This window comes from Ochotona princeps, chromosome 16, assembly GCF_030435755.1.
Source record: "Ochotona princeps isolate mOchPri1 chromosome 16, mOchPri1.hap1, whole genome shotgun sequence".
Classification (NCBI taxonomy): Eukaryota; Metazoa; Chordata; class Mammalia; order Lagomorpha; family Ochotonidae; genus Ochotona; species Ochotona princeps.
The window spans coordinates 10,171,062-10,191,995 of NC_080847.1; the positions used below are offsets into that span (position 1 = coordinate 10,171,062).

Genomic DNA, 20,934 nt, shown 5'->3' on the forward strand with positions numbered 1-20,934 from the left:
GTCGGTTTGTGCTGCAGCCTGGTCCCGCCCAACCTCCTCCCAGCCCCAGCTGTGTCAGATGGGCTCCTGCCATGTGAGTTCTGTGGCGCAGCCTGGCTCAGTCACGTCACTGTCCCCAGCTCTCCACACCAGCCAGCCTGTGCTGCAGTCCCACAGAGGTGGGCCTACAAATCCGCTACAGAATCTGCCCCTAGGTCTGGTTCTCCTGTGTTCCGGTGGGTGCTGAGGCCCAGTGTGGCATGCCCTTGCCATGGTACTGGTGGCCAGGCATGCCACCCAGCTCCAGCTTTTGTGTACACCAGTAGGTGGCAAGTGCTGCTATTTAGCCCAGCCCAGGTCTCACACATGGGCAGGCTGGTGCCCTTGGCCTGATCCAGACATGCCCTCTGGTCTCCGCTCCCGTGCCTACCTGCAAGTGCAGTGGCCCAGTCCATGGAATACCCTAGAAATCATTCCTCCCCTGTCAAACATGCCCTTAGCTGCTCCCACTTCAGTATATCCCGGACAACCTTCCCAGAGCAATCTGCAGCACCCCCACCCGGGGGCTGGGGCTAGGGTGGTGTGTCCTGGCCCAGCGTTCCCATCTTCCCCAGATATCTAAAAAAAAACCCGCAACTATGCTCGCACAGTATTACAGTAAACACAAATTTGGCATTCAACAGTTTCACGAGGACTTCAGCCGCCAGGCTACTGCTCTGGAGCCAAGCCTGTGTTGTTTTAGGTCGCTAGGTTTGTGGTTGTTTATGTTGCTGGAGAAAACAAATACAGGGGTCGATCCCAAATTCAGTAAATCTTGGAGAAACTGGGTCCGGACAGCTTCACAAAAAGCACTTTTTCCTACGCTGATGGGAGTTTGCAGTTGTTAAAAGCTTTTCCAACAGGGTCTGACGAAGGCAGTCAGGTGCACTAATGATGTTAAGACTCCCCAGATAGACGCTTCGGCAGAGAAGGTACATTGTCTAATGGTTTCGTTCCTTGACAGAAAGTAGTACCACCAAGGACCTTTCTGAATGTGTTAACAGTTTGTGCTGGTAGGACTTTGGTCACGAAACATGAAAAGAATTAAATCAGTGAGAATGATTTAGGTCTGTTTCCTCACTGTATTAATTTTCACCACCATTGTATGTAGCATTTTCATCTGTTTGCTTATGGGTTTGGCTTTTTTTCTCAAAAGTGAACTAAATTTCCCAAGGGTCATAGCATGACGTGGTTTTTCAATAACTGAAACTATGAGGAAACTAAACAAAAAAATTTTTTTAATCATAAGGTATTCTCTCTTCCTGAAACTACATTCTAGCTCAGGTTGCTAAGAAACTGGTTTCTTTCTCATCCTACTTTTGAGTCAGAAGCTCCTACAGAGACATGATGGTCTAGGAAATGTTGATAACTGAGCTCATGTGTACTTGGCTGGGCAGGCAGGGGTGCCAAGGGTGATGGTGCCCTTGCCCCTGGCTGACTCCACCAGGCTCAGATTCTGGTCCAGGGAGTGACTGAGAAGCCTGCTGGCACATTGTCCAACATCTCACAATGTTTATTCACCTGTGTCTGTGTGCTGTTGCCTTGTTCGTACAGTGCTTGGAAGAGTGAGAAACAGTTGGTGGCGTTATATAAGACATTGTCCCCCAGAGTTTGAGCAAAGCAAATCCTCTCTAGGGCCAGTTGACCATAATCATCTTTATCTCAGCAGGAGGTAGCATCAAGCACAGGCTCCTATGAAGACACACTACAAGGCCCTGGGTGGGGGCAGAGTGGGAAGGAAAGTGGCAGCTGTGGAACCAAGGCTCTGGGTTAAGGCAGGGGGCTTCGATGCCCCCTTGGACGTAGAGCTTCCAGAGTATTCCTACCAAAAGGCACTGACTTCAATTGTTGCCCTTTATGTGTGCACAAAATAGCTGCAGTTTCATCGTGGCCAGCCGCGACATGGTCCTTCCCCTGGGAAAGGATTCATGACTCAAGTGGTCAAGTGCGTGTTTGAACCAGGTGCAGTTTTGGTTCTCAGTGCTGTAGTACAAGACCTAGATACGTGATGGACAGGCCCTTTTTCGCATCAATCAAGTCAGACCTGGGGAAGGGTTGGGTTCTGTGTGAGAAAAGTAGGTGACTGGATGTGCAGGTGGAGTGATAACAAACCACTCTTGTAGGAAAGAATGAGCCAGGGGCATCTTTAGCCTTTCATTAGGACTAATGTGGATGCTTGGCAGACATGTCAAGAGACATAAAGCAGAACCTCCTGTGTACAAGCAAGAGCCAGGGACAGTCCTGGAGTCGTGGAAGGCCTGATTCCAGTGTCTGATGCGTTGTTGTCCCTTGGAATGTTGCCTAATCATTTCCTTCCCACAGTAGAACTACTTTCACCTACCCTGTGCTTGGAACTGTTATGGATTATTCTGACCCTGTGGAGACTCAGCTAATCTGTGCTCCGCACACCTGCTTTCCCACCATTTGCACTCTGCTTTTGTAAAAGTATAAAAACCCTCACTTTGTCTCAGTGCATCATCCTGCAAGATGATGACTGCTCTGCTGCCATAATAAAAAAATTCAGTTCTGCACGACCTCATTTATTAATCCCCAACAAGGACCTGGTCCTCAGTGAGAACTTTCCTTGGGGAACAGGTCCAGGATTTGAGACTGATGGTATAAAAAGCAACAGTGAAAGGGAATGGGAACATCCCAGGACGCTCTAATGTTACATGTTCACTGCTTTGAATGTGACTTATCTGACTTGAATGAGAAAGCACAACAAAATATCACATCAATGTAGAGTTATGGCCAAGGGCTCTTTGACTCAGTATGGACTGCAAAAAGAGACTGCAAAGCGCTGCACGGTGAGACACCTGTCCTTTCTTATTCAAAAGGAAGATTTCTGCGGAATACTTGAGCTTTGCAGTTGTGTCAAGGGAAAAAAAAGATTCAGAGACTTGTAAGGATTCAGTGAATGAAATCAGAATCTATTGGGTGTATGCACCTCTAGTGACTGACAGGAAATTTACACTTCATAACTGCATTTGGAAAACATACAGGAAAGAAATACTTGGCTCCATGAATGAGGATTAAAAGATGACAAACCCCATAGAAATATTATGTTTTCCCCCACTCTATTGTCAGGCGAGGACAACATGCGGCCCTTGAGGCCAAGCAAACAGCCTTTGGTGGGTTCTGGCCACCACAGGATTGCCACTAAGGGGTTATCCCCTTCAGGTAGTAGACCCACTTGATCCCAGTCTCACTGCCTTCCCCAGGAGGGCAGCAGACAATCAGCTTGGAGGTGATGGGGGTTTTGCTGCCCGATGGGTTTCCTTCAAAGAAGACTGTGATGTTGTTGATCTTCTTGGGCCGTGTGGTGTCTATGGCGCGTACGGTGAAGGCCGGGTTCTCCACAATGTAGGAGAAGTTCACAGTGTGGAAGAAGATGTTCTTGAAAGGAATGATGATGTTGTACCCTGCTCGGATCAGGAAGGGCCCCTGGGGCTTGGGGGGCAGAGCCATGCCAAAGAGGGGGATGATGTATTCCCCGCCCATGAATGATGACAGAGTCAGGATGCCCTTGGTTTCACCCAGGTGGCTGGGCTCGAATAAGACCTCCACGCTGACTTCCGTGCCGCCCTGGGCTCCGGCGGCTGCACTGATAACTCTTTCTGTGTGGAAGTCTGGGCAGTCCGTCTGGAAGGGCAACAAAGGAATGGGTGTTTGGGTGAGGCTGGACAATTTATTAAGTCGGCTGCTCCAAGCTCACATACAGGGTATATATTGCCAGTTACTATCCCTCTTCTGCTACCAAGAAACAGAGGTAAACAGATGCCAACAACGTGCCCAAAGACACACGGCCAGATTATGTGGGCAGGGCGGTCCTTGGGCTCTGGTTCCTCTTTCTTCCCACGGGCATGGATGATGGAACATTCTGGCTCCTTGTGAACATGTTGGGCTAGTTCTGGACAAGTAGCTGTAGGGAGAAGTGAAAGGTGTCACTTCCACACTAGAGCCTTATGTACCCGTAACTGGGGTTGTTTCACCCTTCTGATGCTGGGCCTGGAAACATTGGAGATGATCGTTATTCTTGGGCTGAGCGGCATCTATGGTGTGTACATGGAAGGCCGGGTTCTCTCACAGTGTGTGTGATGGAAGTTCTTGAAAAGGATGGTTATGTTGTACCCAGCTTGGATCAGGAAGGGGCCCTGGGCTTGAGGAAGCAGAGCTATTCTGAAGAGGGAAGATGACGTATTCCCCACCTGTGATGAGGGGGTCAGGATGCCCTTGGTCTATGAAGGTAGCTGAAGTGGGGGTGATCCTTTGGCTGGGTCCCCGGGTGGCTGTGAGGGGCAGAGCCCCCTGTGCATCCTTACTGGACTAACAGCACATGTGAGGGCTCAACCTTCCCTTTTCCAACTGCCAAGCGCCTTGCCTAGCATAGCTTGCTGTCTCCTGACTGACAGGATGACCAGGAACCTGGGCCACTCTGAGGCTGAGGGCTCCTCTTTTCACCAGGCTCTCAGTCTTTGGACCTGTGGTCACTCCGCCTCTGGAACCATGAGCTGAAGAATCGTTTATTCTTTATACATGACCCCATCTGTGATAGCCAGGTATCGCAACAGACAATGGGCCAAGGCTGGGAAATTGTCTCCACGTAGTGATGAGCTTAGACAGCTTAAGTAAATTATTCATACAAAAAGTGGTGAAACCAGGAATCAAGTTCACATCCGACTTCCCACATCCCTTACTTGTGGCCACCAGGCTACACTGCCTCCCTTTATGGGCCCCTTAGAATGCTGTGGGAGGTAGAATTCTCCACCCATGCACTTGCTGGGTCAGGGTTGAAACAGAAACCTGTGCAGGAAGAACCTGGGCCTGGGGCTATCTGTGTCTAGCTGGGGGTTTCCAGGCTTAGATTCAGGCCCCCCCAAGGCGTTGTAGTGACCATGAGGCTTTCAGCTCTTGGCTTTTTTTTTCATCCCCTTTGGCCTCCGCTTTCCTGTGAGTTCAGACTTCCGGGGAGGGAGGGTGGGCGGAGAGTGGGGTGGGGGCCACTGACCTTGCACAAGTATTCTGTCTTCTGCCGTGTATAATTGATGAACTTGGCGAAGATGCTCTGACTGCTGCCAAGAACCGTCTGGAAGTGGACGGGCTTTTCTGGGGGCGCTGGCACTGCCTTCAAGTTGAGCTCGTACTGGTAGTAACCCAGATCGCTATTGTGCAAAGTCAGTCTCCCTGTGGTCTCTCCAGCTTTGAGGGGCTGGAATTCAAATGAGAATGTGCCCTGCATGAGAAGAGAAAGGCAGGGTGTCACACGGGGAGTCCGGCCCATCCTGTGCCACTCAGGGGCCTGTGAGACCTCACAGGGGGGTTAGTGGCAGATGTAATGCTTCACAGGCAAATCTTCACACTGCTCTCAAGCTGGGGACCCTTGGCCACCAAGGCCCCTTCTTCCTGCCCTGTGTGTCTGCTAGCCTTCCCTTGTCTAGTATGTTTATGTCACAAATTTCTTTGGCCTTGCAAGTGGGTACTGGATCCTCTCCTGGGCTCCACCCTGAGGGAGATGAGGAGGACCCTGTCAGCTGGAGGACTGAGGGCCAGCCAGCTCTTTCCTTGCTCATAGCCAGTCTCAGAACAGCTTCCTGGGTTGTGTGTGTGTGTGTGTGTGTGTGTGTATGGTGTGTGTGTGGGGGGGGTATGTGTGTGTGTATGTGTATGTGTGTCCATCCATGTCCTTCCTGTTACTGTCCGGACAGAATCAAACCAGGACCAAAGCTCAGGGTTAGTAACAGCAAAACAAGTGAAACAACTCAAATGCATCAAGGGTATGGAATTAGTTCAATAAATTTCAGTGGAATCATATAGAGCCACCGAGAAAGACTTCAGCTCTAAGCACCAAACTAAAAGTCATCTTTTAGTTTGCGTCATCTTCTAAATGGAGATTCCAGAAATGTATACGCAGTGTGAACTGATTTTTTGTCCACACATAAAGAGAAACGAGGATGTGAGCACGTGTGAAGGAACTTGCAAAGGTGTGGAAAGGGGTCTGGCGCTGCGCTGTGGCCGGGAAAGCTGCTGTGTGTCACGCTGCATCTCAGTCGGGCACCAGTTTGAGTTCCGGCTGCTGCACGTCCGATTTAGCTCTATGTCAGGGCTCCTGGAAAAGCAGGGCCAGGCGGTCCAAGTGCTTGGACACACGCACCCACACGAGACCTGGAAGAAGAATCTGGATCCTGGCTTTAGCATGGTACAGCCCTGTTGGTTACGGCCAGTCGGAGGGTGAACCAGCAGAAGGAAAAACTCTCTGTCTCTCCCTCTCTTTCTTTCTCTCCACAACCCAGCCTGTCAGATAAACCTTTTTATTTTAAAGCATGGAAAAATGGAACTAAATGCATGGAAAAGGGAAGTAAAACATAATCTTCCTTGTTTCAAAAATTCTAAAATCCAAGCGTATGAAGGGTCTTCAAAAATTTCATGAAAACTGGCTTTTTGGAAATGTATATTATGAAGAAAAATTGCATGTATTCCAAAAAAATTTATACTACAACAAACATGTTTCATTTCTACTGTTTTCCACCACTTTCTTAGATACCCTCATACACCAGATTGTTACAGTAATTAGGTTAGGATGGAGGAATTGGGACTGTGAGAACTTTCACTTTTTATTTTATACACTTTTGCACAGTTTATAGTTTGATTATAGTAGGTAGTTTTTAGAAAAAAATATTTTTCCTATTGAAAAATCTAGACTAAAAATGGTGTATTGGTGAGATTACATGTGTTTAACAGAAAAGAAGGTAGAATACAAATTTGGGTGATTTTGCCACAGTCAGAAAAATATCAGATGGGGCGCTGGCATTGTGGCAACAGCAGATGAAGCCATCGCCGGTGACACCAGATTCCCACCCAGGGGCTGGTTCCTGTCTTGGCTACTCCTCTTCTGAACCCAATGGCCTGGGAAAAGCAGCAGACGATGGCTCAGGTGTTTGGGCCCGGCCACCACTGTGGGAGACTTGGGTGGAGCTCCTGGCTGTTAGCATCTGCCTGATCCAGCACTGGCTGTTGTAGCCATCTGGTCAGTGAACCAGGGAATCAAAGATTCTCTCTCTGTAACTCTTTCAAATAAATTAACAGGGCCCGGCGGCGTGGCCTAGCAACTAAAGTCCTCACCTTGAACGCCCCGGGATCCCATATGGGCGCCGGTTCTAATCCCGGCAGCTCTGCTTCCCATCCAGCTCCCTGCTTGTGGCCTGGGAGCACAGTCGAGGACGGCCCAAAGCCTTGGGACCCTGCACCCATGTGGGAGACCCGGAGGAGGTTCCAGGTTCCCGGCATCGGATCGGCGCAGCACCGGCTGTTGTGGCTTACTTGGGGAGTGAATCATCGGACGGAAGATCTTCCTCTCTGTCTCTCCTCTCTGTATATCTGACTTTGTAATAAAAATAAATAAATCTTTAAAAAACCCAAAAAATTAACAAAAGAATTAAAAAGAATCAGATAGGGCCTGATGTGGTAGCCTAGTAGCTAAAGTCCTCACCTTACATGCACTGGGATCCCTTTTGGGCATCAGTTTGTATCCCGGAGGTCCCATTTCCCATCCAGCTCCCTGCTTGTGGCCTGGGAAAGCAGTCAAGGACGGCCCAAAGCCTTGGGACCCTGCATCTGCGTGGGAGACCTGGAAGAAAGTTCCAGGTTCCCGGCTTCAGATCAGCGCAGCACCGGCCATTGTGGCTGCTTGGGGAGTGAATCATCGTACGGAAGATATTCCTCTCTGCCTCTCCTCCTCTTTGTATATCTGATTTTCAAAAGTAAATAAATATTAAAAAAAAAAAAGAAAAAAGAAAAAGAATCAAGTAGGGCCCAGTGTGGTAGCCTCGTGGCTTAAAGTCCTTGTCTTGCATGTGCTGGGATCCCATATGGGCGCTGGTTCTAATCCTGGCAGCCCTGATTCCCATCTGGCACTCTGCCTGTGGCCTGGGAAGGCAGTGGAGGACGGCCCAAGGCCTTGGGACCCTGCACCTGTGTGCACAGCCCGGAGGAGGCTCCCAGCTCCTGGCTTCAGATCGGCTCATCTCTGGCTGCTGTGGCCACCTGGGGAATGAATCAGCGGATGGAGGCTCTTTCTCTCTTTTTCCTCCTCTCCGTATATCTGACTTTCGAATAAAAAAGAAATAAATTTTGTTAAAAAAGAATCAGATAACATGGACAAATGTATAAACACATACAAGAAGACGTTAAAAAATTATTAGCTTATAACACAAGAAATGTACTCAATAATAAAAAATTGACTTAGAGAAGATCATAGTTATGTCATGCCAAACAATCAAGGATAAAAGCATTCTTATATTCCACAAGTGACAGTGGAACAACAATGAAAAGAGAAAGAAAAAAAGTGAGTGCCAATGCCCCTCTTAAACATAGTTATCAAAAAAACAATAAAATATTTTCTGCTTTAATCCAGCGGTATAATAAAGGTTAGGTCCAGGTTGGGTTCATTCTATGAATGCAATGTCGGCTTTGAGAAAGCAACCAGCCAGTCACCATTCTGACAGGACAACCATATATGCATTTCAATAGATGCAGTAACAGTAGCTGGCGACTCAACAAGCATTCACCGTATTTAAAAATCTTATGAACACAAATGAGAACAGATGCTATGCATTCCACTGGTACAGTTCCAAGGAAAAGAAGAAAGCTCTCAGCAAACTAAGAATACAAGGGGATGGTGTTAATCTGGTAATAAGAAACCTAAAGCAAATAACGTACTTAATGAGCCTTCGAATGTTTTTCTTTCAAGTTCAGGAGCAAGAGAACAATTCCTCCTGTTGCCATTCTTCACTGTTCTGGAGCTTCTATATGGTACCATGAGGCATCGAAAGGAAGTTAAAGGAAAATACTCAGAAAGAATAAAACAAAATTGAAATTATTTCAGACTGTATACCTGTGCATGCAGGAAATTCAATAATCTATGATTAAAGACACTAAGTGAATTTTATAAGATGGGTACAAAGTTAGTATATAAAAATCAATTATATATATATATTTTTATTGATTACATTGCATTATGTGACACAGTTTTATAGGTACTGGGAAATATCTCTATTACTCTGTGAAGAAGATGGAAATTTATACGAATATCATGTATAATAGTATGAAAATATACACATTTTAACAAGAAAATGAAAAGATTCCTGAGGGAAACTAAAGAAGAATGAAATAAGTGGAGATTCCCTTATGGATTGGAATCTCAATATTTTAAATATCCAAATTGATCCTTGGACAGACAGGTTCAAGATGAACCCTAATCCACCACGTCTCCTCCCATAGTTCCTTCCCACACTGTACCAGGATTGTTCCATGTGGTCACTACCACATGGCCAAAGAGGTGTCACGTCCCTTCAGAGGTTAGGTAGCCAAAGACTGTGGCTTCTCACTTCTGCACTCTTCTTCCTGTGGTCTGTCTGTCTGTCTGTCTGTCTCTCTCTCTCTCTCCCCCTCCCTCCCTCTCTCTCTCTTAGACCTTCCCCATCAGGGGATGGCAGCTCTAGGGAGAACGTGGGGAGGCAGTGAAGCCTTCAGCCAACAGCCAGCAATCAACAATCACGTGAGTTTGGATCCAGATCACCTGCCCCAGTCGGCTTGGTGCAATAGTCTGGGATGATTTATACTGACTGGGAAAAAGCCTTTTATTAATATCACACATAAAATGCCAGTCCTGGTTTTCAGCAGGTAGCAGCAGTATAGTTTGGAATCTCCCCAAATCTCCCCACAAAACACACAGATCAACTAGGTTAACAGCAGCAAGAACCCGTGGCCAATAGCTGTAACAAAACTCAATGAGAAAGTTAACCTTTTGGACCTCCACATGAGTGGGGAAGGCCAAACCACTCATGGCTGTGGGGCTCATGCCCTCAGCTCCTCCACGGCAGGTTGTAAAAGGAAGGCAAGGACACAGGGGCCCCAACAGCCAGAGAAGCTGGACACCACCCTTGGATTGAGCAGTGCCCTCTAGTCAGACAATCTGACAACAGCAGCCGAAGCTGGAATGCACTAAGTTTATGGGAGTTCATTGTTGCTTGCAAACTACCACACTGAGGCGAGACGATATGGGGCAGCAGAGGCTGTCTGAATTCTCAAAACCAAGAGCTCGAGGCGCCCTTCTAAGAGAACTCTGCCTGAAGGTGAAGCTAGGAAAGCAAAATCTACGTGACTGCAACAGATACACTGGGAAGCTAAAACCCAGAGAAAACGGGCAGCCGAGCAAACAAACTGTAAAAGCTCCTCCTTATTTGATTTTGATTTTTACAGGGGCAGGGAAAAAGCTCATGGGAGCAATGGCAAAGTGAAGCTACACCAGGAAGTTATGGCTAGAAAACAAAAAGAAAAAAAGAAAATGCAAGACAGCCGATAGCAAGAATACTTTGTAGTATATAGCTGAACTAGGTCAGTATTCACATTAAGTATAAATGATGTAGGTGCTTCAGTGAGAGACCAAATGTGAGGAAAAAAAAGCCATGAGGCAATGTTGACAGATGAGATGAAAATCCGTCTCACCTAAGAGTGTGTAGAAGAGAGATGCTGAAATCATAAGGATCCAGAAAGGTAGGAAGTATGAGGCTCAAAAACATACATCTGCAGACACCAACCAGAAAAAAGCTGCATTAATATTAGACAAAATGGACTTTCACTAGAAAACCACTAATTTTAACTGGAACAGCTTCAAAGTGTGTAAAGCAAAAGGTGACAAACTACGGGAGAAACAGATAAACTCACAATCATGGCGGCACACGGGTCAGTCTTTCTTTTTAATTTTTTAAATTGGAAAGTCAGGTATACAGGGAGGAGGAGAGACAGAGAGAAAGATCTCCCATCCGTTGATTCACTCCCTGAGTGACTGAAATGGCTGGAGCCTGGAGCCTCTTCCAGGTCTCCCACACGGGTACAGGGTCCCAAGGCTTTGAATCATCCTCGACTGCTTTCCCAGTCACAAGCAGGGAGCTGGAAGGGAAGCAGGGCTGCTGGGATGTAAACCAGTGCCCATATAGGATCCTAGAACATTCAAGGCAAGGACTTTAGTTGCTAGGCTACCATGCTAGGCCTTGGGGGTCAGTCTTTAGTTTAACCTTTCCTGGATTCAGTTACCTGTGGTTAGCCATGGTCTGAAAACACTCCTCGGAAATTTCCAGAAACAAACAATTCATCAGTTAGAAAATGTGTAGCACTCTGAGCATCATGTTGAAACCCTGCAGTGTCCTGCTCTGCTGCAACAGAGCAGGTCATCCCTCTGTCTGGTATATCCACACAACACATGCTACTCACCCACTAGTCACTTAGTTGACAGCTCAGTCAGCAGACCAGTTGTTATGCTATCATAGTGCTTGCATCGATGTCACCCTTATTTTACTTATGGGTCCCAGAGCGTGTGAGCAGAGAAGTAACAGAGGACCAGGGCATAGGTGATGGAAGGACATATCAACTCTCGTACTGTGTGGCAATTCTGAATGCTAGTTCACTATTTCAGGCCTTGGGATGACTGTGGCTCATTCCAACAGGGGTCAGAGGTTTCTGGAGGATGCTTCCTGAAGCAGCATGTGAGTGCAGGTATGTACACTGGACACTTACATAGCCGGCTTCCCTTTTCATCATGTATGTTCTTTGCTAGTCTTACAACTAGCACCTGTCTTCCTCCCACCAAAAAAACAAAGCAAGCAACCAACCAACTTTGGCTTGAATGAGACAAACAAATACTAAAGACAAGGCTCATAACAAAGTTGTCTACTTTGGCCAAACTATGTGCCCCTGGTTTGGCCAGGCTTGTACCTCAGAGTTGGCGGGCACGGAGAACTGGGAGGGCAGGCTGATGTCGGGTACCCGGCATTCGGTGGCGAAGGTCACAGAGTAGGGCAGGGGGTTTTCCACCTTGATGGAAGTTGTGGCACTCTGCCGGACCGGGCTCGTCATCTCGAGGGCCTTGATGATACCGGACGGGGTGACCCTGAAACTCACCATGTAGTACAGGAACTCATTGGTCACCTCGTTTCGGAAGATCACCTGCATTCCCAGGGAAAAGGGAGAGGGAGGGTAGGATTAGACAACGGACTTCTGCACACTTTCAGAAGCTCCTTCTCTGTTGGCCCTGCCTGGAAGATGGAGCCTGAGAAACAGGTGACATGGCTCTCCCAGCCCCTCTGCGTCCCGGCCCGCTAGCCTTTCTCTGAGGCACTTTGGTCTGACTCTTCAAAGTGGGAGATGATGAAAAGCCTGGGCTTGCATGAGATGGTGGAACAGAGCAGTGTCCAGTGCCAGCGAGCCCTCCTGTCTCCAGTGGGGACCGTGAGAAGAAGCAAGCCTCAGGAAGCTCAAGTTGGGGTACGCTTTATTCCTCCCATTCCTATTGCTGCTAAAACAGTTTCCAAAACCACCATACCAAACTGGGACTAATAAGTAATTTTTTTCTTTTCATTGAGCTGCAAATTCCCTTTTATGGTTTTTGCCTTTCCCACCTCCCTTCAGATGCTTCATGATTCCTTGATTCTCAGATTTTCTTTAGAATCTTGGCTGTGAACGTGGGTCTGAGGAGGGTTGTTTGTGGGACTGGCGTGCCACGTGTCTTTGGTGGTTTTTGCCAGTGTCCCTTCTGTGTGTGCACGTGTTTCTAGATAGTCTTACCTCCCCCCCACTTTAAGATCTCTCTCCTGTCAATTTCAGCGCAGCAGTGGCTTCAACTACTACCTGAGCGATGGTCCTCCCACAGGTTGTCTTTAGCCTTGATCTTCCCCAAGAGCTGATCTGCGTGTACTCCTTTCTCTTAAAACACGTACCTCATCTGGTGAGTTTATACACCTGCTCCAGTTACCTGAGTAATGGCCCTCTCCCTCCTCCACTAGACTGTGTTGCATGACATAAGATGCTGTCTGATTTTTGGCCAGGGTTGTGTTACCAACACTTAGTATGCAGTACAGGGCATACATGTTCAATAGGTGCTTGCTGAACAAGAATGAATTCGGTGAGATGGTTGTGCCTGGCAGCAGGGACTGTGGGAGGCTACCTGTTGCTTCCTGATGTTGGCCTCACCCACCTTGGGGCAAAACCTCCAGGGGTCTAGGGCTGTGGTTCTGACCCCTAGATACCTTTGCACTGTACAGCCCCTCCTTGTGGGAAAAGAAGTTGAGTTTGTAGTCTTTCTTGGAGCCGGACAGTACGTCGATGTAATCGAGGCCCTTCATTGTGATACTGAGGTCTGGCTTCTCTGGCTTGATTATTTCCACAATGACTCGGAATCTGGGGTGGCACAGGCATGTGACAAAGGGAGACAGGAAGTTAGGGGTGTTTGCCCAAAGGAAGGAAAGAAGGGAGGGAAGGTTCCACCTGAACCCTGGCATTAGTGGAGAGCGCATGGATCCAGGGCTGTGGCCTGCGATCACTCACAAAGCTGGTCACTGATTTACTGACCACTTCTTGCACGTTGGGTACTGAGTGAGCGCTCTCCATGGGCTGCAGGGATTTCATCCTCGTGGGTCTCCACTGGCACTAGTATTTCTACTCTGCCTTATTAACCAGGGGACAGAAACTAAAGGAGGGAAGATCAGACACGCAGGTGGCAGGACTTGTTGGCAGAACTACGATACAGACTTAGATGGTAGCCTTTCTCCTCTTCGCTAGGCCAGTGGCCTTCAGTAGGTCACTCCTTGTCAGCCACTCCCTGGGTCCTTCCATGTAACAGAAAGTGCCTGGGTTGTGTAGTCTCGAGCTCCTCCTGTCCTTTCAGTCCACTCTCTTCCCAAGGTAAGAACCCAAGCGGCTTAGGACAGAGCACTTAGTAGTCACAGTGGTAGTGAGACCTAACATGCACTGGGCACTGATCTTTTGTCAGGTCTTGTTCCAAGAGATTTATCATGGTACTGAGTAGGGGGATCTCCCCAGAGGCATGGGGTTCAGGAAGTGCAGGGCCTCCTCAGGAGCTCTGTCAGCCACCCACACCCCAACATCCCCTGGAGGTGCTGGGAAGCCCAGACTGAATGGTGGAAGCTCTCTGTCTCCATCTCTGACCCCACCAGCTCCTCACCTCTGGGGTTTGTTCAGCCAGTTGGTGATTGGCAGGAGCTCAGTGTAGGGTGTCTTACAGGGTACCTCACGGAAGATGTTGGCCACGGCTTTGGGGAGTTCAGTGGTCCCATGCAGAGCATACAGCCAGCCAGTCCCATCCGGGAGGGGGAAGAAGAGGGTACCCTAAGGGGAAGAACTATGATCAGAATAACACAGGTGGTCCTTCATTAGGTGTCCATAGTGGGCACACAAGCTTAATGGTAATCCACATAAAGGCATGGTGCTTTGGGACAAGTATGGTAATATGTTTCAAGAGTCATAAAAATGTCCACAGGTATTTGGACCAGGAATCCCACCATGGGAACTTACTGAAAAAAATGCATATCTATGAATGAAATCCCTTACCATATTGAAGAAAATGTGGCAATGGACATTCAACTACAGATAAATGTTAAGTAAGTCATGGAATTCTGACTCAACCAAATATTAGGCTGTATTTAAAAATGGTCATGACCCCTTTACAAAATTGTTTATGATAGTCATCGCGATGTTACTGATGCAATTAAGCTATGTGGGAATCACTTTGCTGCTTGGTTCAGGGCTCCACCTCAGAACCGAGCTCTTGGTTTTAACAAGAGAATTATGAAATGTATGGATGAAGGGAAGCCCCAACTGGGTAATGTTCACAAATTGCCATTGTTCCAACATTACCTGGGAGTTCCCACCTCCCACCCCGTTCTAATATACTCTCAGTTCTGAGCTCCCAAACTCTTCTCCAACATCTCTCCCATACTCACTTCATCCAATTGATGGGGAGTGGGGTGTCAGCCTACCTGGTGCTTGCGGTTCTCCAAGTTCATGTTGCGGGGCCGGTAGGTGATCTCATAGGGCTTGTTTTGTTGATGGGCCTCCAGCGTGATGAATTCAGGCCCTTCCCAGTGCTCCCCCTCAAAGATGGGGTGCAGATTCCAAGTCTGGTTGGTGCGGTTTGACAGCAGGATGGTTTGGGTGTGCTTGGAGCGTACCTGGCAGGTGAAGTTCACCACCTGGAAGAAAATGGGCACCTCATCTTCTGTGGCACTTCCTGGGCAGTCTGAGTCAGAAGTCTAGCACGCATGGCCGGGAAGGCTTCCCATCAAGAGTTTCAATTGATCATTTACTTTTCCTTTCATTTATTCAACAAATATTTATTGGGTTCCTTCTACATTCTAAGCATTGTTCATTGGTGATGGAGAGTCAGCAATGAACAAAAATAACTGAAAGTATTACCCTCAAAGAAAGGGTACTTTAGCGGAGACAAGATAAACAAAAAACAACTGAATAAGTTAAACACAGAATCTGGAGCGTAGGAATAAAGGATATAGAGTGCACTGAAGCAGACCAAGGGCATAGCGAATTCCAGATGAGTAGTGGGCTCAGAATTTCAAATAGTGTGATAGAAGAAGGCCTCTTGGAGAATATGTGCTTAATTAAAGATCAACAAGGATGGCATCAGTGGAGACTCGGGTGAAAAGAATCCCCAACAGAGAAGGTGGAGAAGGCAGAGGTCCTGCCTTTGGACAAGGCACCAGGTGAGCAGGGTGGTGAGCATGATGGGGGGGGGGTGGGACTAAAGTAGCAGGAACCAAGAGTGCACAGGGATTTCAGAGTCATGGTAAAGACTTCTTTTTCTTTCTAATTAAATAGGATGACACAGAAAGGTTTGAGAAGTGATCTGACTTGATCTAGAATCTCTCTGGATGCTTACAGGTAGCAGAAGATAGAGGTCAATTAGAAGACACACCAGAAAAGGTTGGGGGGGGGTATCATGGTGATCTGGGTGACACTAGTAGCACCAGAACAGTGGGAAGTGGTTATATTCCAGCTGTACTGTCTTCAGAATACAACCCTTCATTCAGCCAGCTGGCTTTTCTGATGCATGGAGTCACAGATGCCAAGTAGAAGACTCCAGAACGAAATCCAGACTTCCAGCCACAGCGCCAGAAAGATGGAGATGCCACTGAGAAAGGGTTGAATGTGGGAGAAAGAAGTTTGGGGAAGAGATCAGGAGAGCTGCCTGTTAGTCAAGTAGAAAGTGGAGTTTACAAAGTCAGAGTTCAATAGAAAAGTTCAGTTGTCAGTACAGTGAAGTTTTTTTTTTTTTTTTTTTAAATCCCAGGTACGATAAGGAAGAAGTAGGTTGCATTTAGGAAGAAGAACTCTAAGGACTGATGGATGCGTTTCCATGTGAAGGGAGACTGTGAAGAGGTGAGTGGGGTGGTCAGCGAGGGAGGCAGAACCCAGGGGAGTGTGCGGGTCCTGGAGGCAAGTGTGGGGGCAGGAGAGACTGGTTCATGTCCAGTGCTTGTCACAGGCCAAGTGAGAGGGAAGGGGACAGCCAGCTTGGGTTTAGCCACAAAGGCAGTGTGGTGTTTTTGTAAAGACAGTAAGATAGGTCACTGGACAAGATCAATTCATTTTGGACAAAAGGACAAAAGTAACTCACATGATAAAGAGTTCTCTTTTTACCATAAGGTTCTGGAAAAGTTGGATAACCATATGTATACAAAAAAGGTGGATTCTTACATATACTGGGTGCAAAAATGAACAAGAGCTAAATGTAAAGCATGTACACAGGACAGATGGAGCAATATAGAACAAAGAACTAAATGAACAATAGCAGATTGATAACAAAACCTTGAGTAAAGAACATGGCGCAGAAAGGACCTGGATGATGCTCAGCATTTGACATCATCAGAAGGGTGCTGAATGTGAACAACCCTAGGCAGCCATCACTCAAGACTTTCTAGAACTGAATGTGTTGGCAAGGATGTGGAGCAAGTGGGAATATGTCAATCATTGCTATGAAAATGGAAAAATGATTCAAACACTTCAGAAAACAGCCTGACTGCATCTTGAAAAGGCAGGCACACACTCATCGTAGGACTCTGCCATCCACCTCCAGGCAGAAGGTTTACTCGAGAAAACAGAAAGCATGTGTGTTTGTGCTTTTTCATATATGTCTGGGGTTGGACTGATTTCATTCACATGGCATTCTTGAACCATCATTATAGAGACTTGGTGTCATTTGTTACTGCTAAGCAGTATTGCCAGGTAATACAAGTGAGTTAACAGCAATGGGGCTAGTTAACCCTTTACTTCACAAATCTTGGTATTGGAATGTTACCTAGAACGGACATCAATGCAGGCTCAGTTGAGAAATTAATAACTGAGTTGATTTCTGAAGAACCAATAGGAGTGAACCAAATGAACAGAGAAGAGAGAACATTCCAGCCTGTTCCAAGAACCTCTACTGGGTGGGAACAGGTCTGACCGCTAGATGCCTGTTCTTAGGGCTGAGGTTCCTGGTCTGGCTCCTACTGCCACTGGTGCCCTCTGGGGAGCGCCTTCTCACCTCCTTGACTGCAGGTGGTCCTACACAGAGGCCGGACAGGGTGAGACTCAGAGGGGTGCCGCCCTGGATGAAGCATAGCAAGTTTTTGTAGAGGCTCTCCTTCCCCAGCTCGGTAGGATGGTAGGTCACTTCGAAAGACACATCTGAGCCCGCGGTGATATAGCCTTCTTCTGGGCTGATGGAGAAGTGAGGCTCAAAGTTTTTGGTGTCCCATTTAAACCTTTTCCAAGACAAAGGAAGATAAGAAAAGCAGCTTACTAATGTTCTGAGTGTGTCATCCTGTTACGGAGAGTAAAAAGACTGGCTGGGCTGTCAACTGAGAGGCTGTGCCCTTGGATGCTGCCTGAGACCCGGGAGGAGGTGGTCAGCTAGCACAGGCAGGCGTTGAACATGAGTCAAAGTCACTCTCTGGGTGAGGTGCTTTGGATTCTTCTCAGAGTTGAGGCAGGGTGGTGAGTGGCCACGCCTTATCTTGTTACCCACCAGGGGCGCACCAGGAAACAAAGACAAGACACACACACGTGTATTCCCAAGGCTATACAGGAGCAAGCTGGTGGGGCCGGGCCCAGGAGGCCCTCAGTTCTGATTCTGGGTGGTGACAATCTCTCCATGAGAGAGCTATGCCTGTTCCTGGTGGCATCAGGACCCACTGGTCCTGTGGGGTCATTTCTCTGTGGGTGGACACTTGGTCCAGGCAGGAGGCAGTGGATGACAACTGCAGAACGGCACCTCTGGTTACCAGGGCCATAGCATCCCACCCCTCAGGATGACAGGTGTCCCTGGTGTGTGCAATGCCCAGCCTACATGGATGGTTGTGTCAGCCTATGACTGGGTAACCAGGAGGAGATATCTGTGACAATGGGTGTCTGCAGACACACACCTGGGTCCTAAGCTCATCCTTCACTTCCAGGTTGTGTGCTTTTGGCCAAGTTATCTAACTTTTTTGGGCCTCAGTTTTGTCTGTGAGATGACGACTCAGCACCTATCTTAGATAGTCCCAGGATAACTGAACGGCTGTCCAAATCAGGACCACTCCATGCCACACCTGCACATGGCTGCTGTGTGTGTAGTTTTGCAAAAGTGACTTAATCTCTTTGTACCTTAACCTCATCTGTCCAGTGGGTCTCTGGCAGTCTTAGTTTGGCAGAGTTGCTGCTAGGATCCACTGAGGTGAGTCGTGTATAGGGCCTAAAACAAAGGCACTGAGCTAGCGTTTATGATCTTAGTGATTGTAGCAGCAATTGCCCTGGTGAGGCCATTTCTAGGGCATCATGAGGGAAGGAGAGAATGGAGAAGTGAGAGGAGAGAAGCCACTTCTTAAGTGACTACACTTGTAAAAACAAGCACACAGCCCAGGAACCACCCAGGGACTGAGGTCTTGGTCTCAGCCTTGGGCTAGAAAGCCATGACTCCCCTACCTGGCACCCACGTCACCCGTGTTCAACATGAGGATGCGGCGTGTGGCTTGCGTCTGGTATACAACCGGTCCAAAGGGAAGATGCTCCTGGTCCAGGGAGATCTCCAGGGCCTGGCAGCAGCCGCTGAGCAGAAAGAGGGGGCGCAGGAGCCCCATGCACTCCATGAACACCTCCTCGGAGAAAGGGGGCACGCGCTTCTTTGGGGCAAAGGTGACTTCCAGCTTGCAGACCTCTTTGGGCCTCAGGGTGATGTTCTGGAAGGGTACCAAGGTGATGACCTGAACAAAACAAAGAGACAGGGTGGCTCTTAGAGCCTCGGCTTGGCGAGGTCTAGCTGCAGGAGCTGAATGCATACAGGGGTTAGATCTCATCTCCTACTCACCCAACAGCTGTGTGATCTGTGTGTGGCTACCTTAATCTTCCAGCAACTGGGCTGCATGAAGACGCATCATCCAGGACACCCAGTGGGCAGTTGAGAAGCACTAAGTAAGTCCCTTCCTTGCTAACTTTCTGTGGGTCTTTGATTCTCCCCCTTCCTCCCAAATAAGTGAAACCATAGCAGGGAACTGGAAAGACCCAGAATTCTGGAGTTTCTGCCTGGAGTTGCCTATGTCAGATTTCTGTGTGATTAAATTTTTTTTAAAGTTATTTTACTTGAAGGTCAGAGTTGCTGAGAGACAGAGATAAAGAAACAGAGAGAGAGAAAATTTTCTTTTCTTTCTTTTAGAAGAGATTCATTTATTTTTATTGGAAAGGCAGATATACAGACAGAAGGAGAGACAGAGAGATCCTCCATCTGCTGCTCTACTCCCCAAGTGGCTGCAGTAGCCAGAGCTTAGCTGACCTGAAGCCAGGAACCAGAAGCCTCTTCCCAGTCTCCCATGTGGGTGCAGGGTCCCAAGGCTTTGGACCATCCTCTACTGCTTTCCCAGGCCACAAGCAGGGAGCTGGATGGGAAGTAGAGTAGCTAGAACATGAACTGGTGCCCATATAGGATCCTGGTGTATGCAAGGCAAGGACTTTAGCTACTAGGCTACTGTGCCAAGCCCAAGATAAAGTTTTCTATTCACTGGTTCACTCCTCAAATGGGCACAATGGCCAGAGCTCAGTCAATCTGAAGCTGGAATCCAGGAGCTTCTTTTGCGTCTCCCACAGGGGTGTAGGGTTCCAAGGCATTGAGCCATCCTTCACTTTCCCAAGATATAAGTAGGGAGCCACATCAAAAGTAGAGCAGCCAAGACTAAAACTGGTGCCCACATGGGCTGCCAGTGTCACAGGTGATGATTAGCCTGATACACCACTGCACAGATTTATCTGTGTGATTGTTAAAAAACAGATTCCTGGATCTGGCCCAGGTCCGCTGAATAATCCCAGTCTCTGTGGGAGAACTCTGGACCTGTGGTTTTGGAAGTTCCCCAGGTGACCCCTGTATCTTCAAGTCCAAGAACCACGGCGCACATTCATCTGGCTTTCTCTACCCTCCTAGTCCAACTGAAGCCCAAACCCAGAGAGGCTTTGAGGAAGCCACCTCCCTTTCTGTCCTTCCGCTCCCTGTGGCACTGGGTTCTGGAAGTCATCCATGAGCAGCAGGGCGTGAGATAAGGGGCTCTGGAAGTGTGGCAGAAAAGGATGCTGTGAGGTGTCGGGAGCGGGTCTCCAGCAGTGATGCCAGCTTGGGCCACTCAGCTGGTGGGGCCAAGCCACCATGGGGCCTGGCACTTGGGAGCCTGGGACTTCGATCTGGATTAATGTTAAGGAAAGGGAAGCAACGTAGCCTTCTGACTGGATGGTGAGGGCAGCAGCAGAGGGCCCGGAGTGAGATGCAGGGGGGGATGGTTCTCTGCTCTGGGTGGCCTCTCTGAGCTGATTTCCCTGCATCCTACACTCCCCAGATGGTCAGCCTGGGACAGCCCACTCGGTCCTCTCTGCACTGTGATCCCTGCTCTGGATTCATTTCCTGCCTCTGGAATGTCTTTTCTTTCTCCCTTCCCTTTTCTTTGCTTCCCGTCACTTCCCATTTCCTTTCTCTTCTACTTCTCTTTCTTCTCCCCTTTTATTTTCTCTCTCCTTCTTTTTACTTCTTTTCTCTTCCTTCCCCTCCCTCCTTCC

At 48.1% G+C, this 20,934-nt stretch overlaps 1 protein-coding gene across 1 annotated transcript in view; it reads right to left on the bottom strand.

Moving 5' to 3' along the window:
• Positions 1 to 3,076: 3,076 nt before the first annotated feature.
• The window catches only part of HYDIN (HYDIN axonemal central pair apparatus protein), a 312,592-nt gene continuing 294,734 nt past the window's right edge, over positions 3,077 to 20,934 (bottom strand). The window contains exons 79-86 of the mRNA XM_058674096.1: positions 18,826 to 19,103; positions 17,408 to 17,627; positions 14,847 to 15,059; positions 14,033 to 14,196; positions 13,098 to 13,248; positions 11,788 to 12,018; positions 5,027 to 5,251; positions 3,077 to 3,660 (exon numbers count right to left, since the gene is read on the bottom strand). Coding sequence (XP_058530079.1) covers positions 3,178 to 3,660; positions 5,027 to 5,251; positions 11,788 to 12,018; positions 13,098 to 13,248; positions 14,033 to 14,196; positions 14,847 to 15,059; positions 17,408 to 17,627; positions 18,826 to 19,103 — 1,965 coding nt within the window. The 3' untranslated portion in view covers positions 3,077 to 3,177. The remainder of the gene's footprint in view (positions 3,661 to 5,026; positions 5,252 to 11,787; positions 12,019 to 13,097; positions 13,249 to 14,032; positions 14,197 to 14,846; positions 15,060 to 17,407; positions 17,628 to 18,825; positions 19,104 to 20,934) is intronic.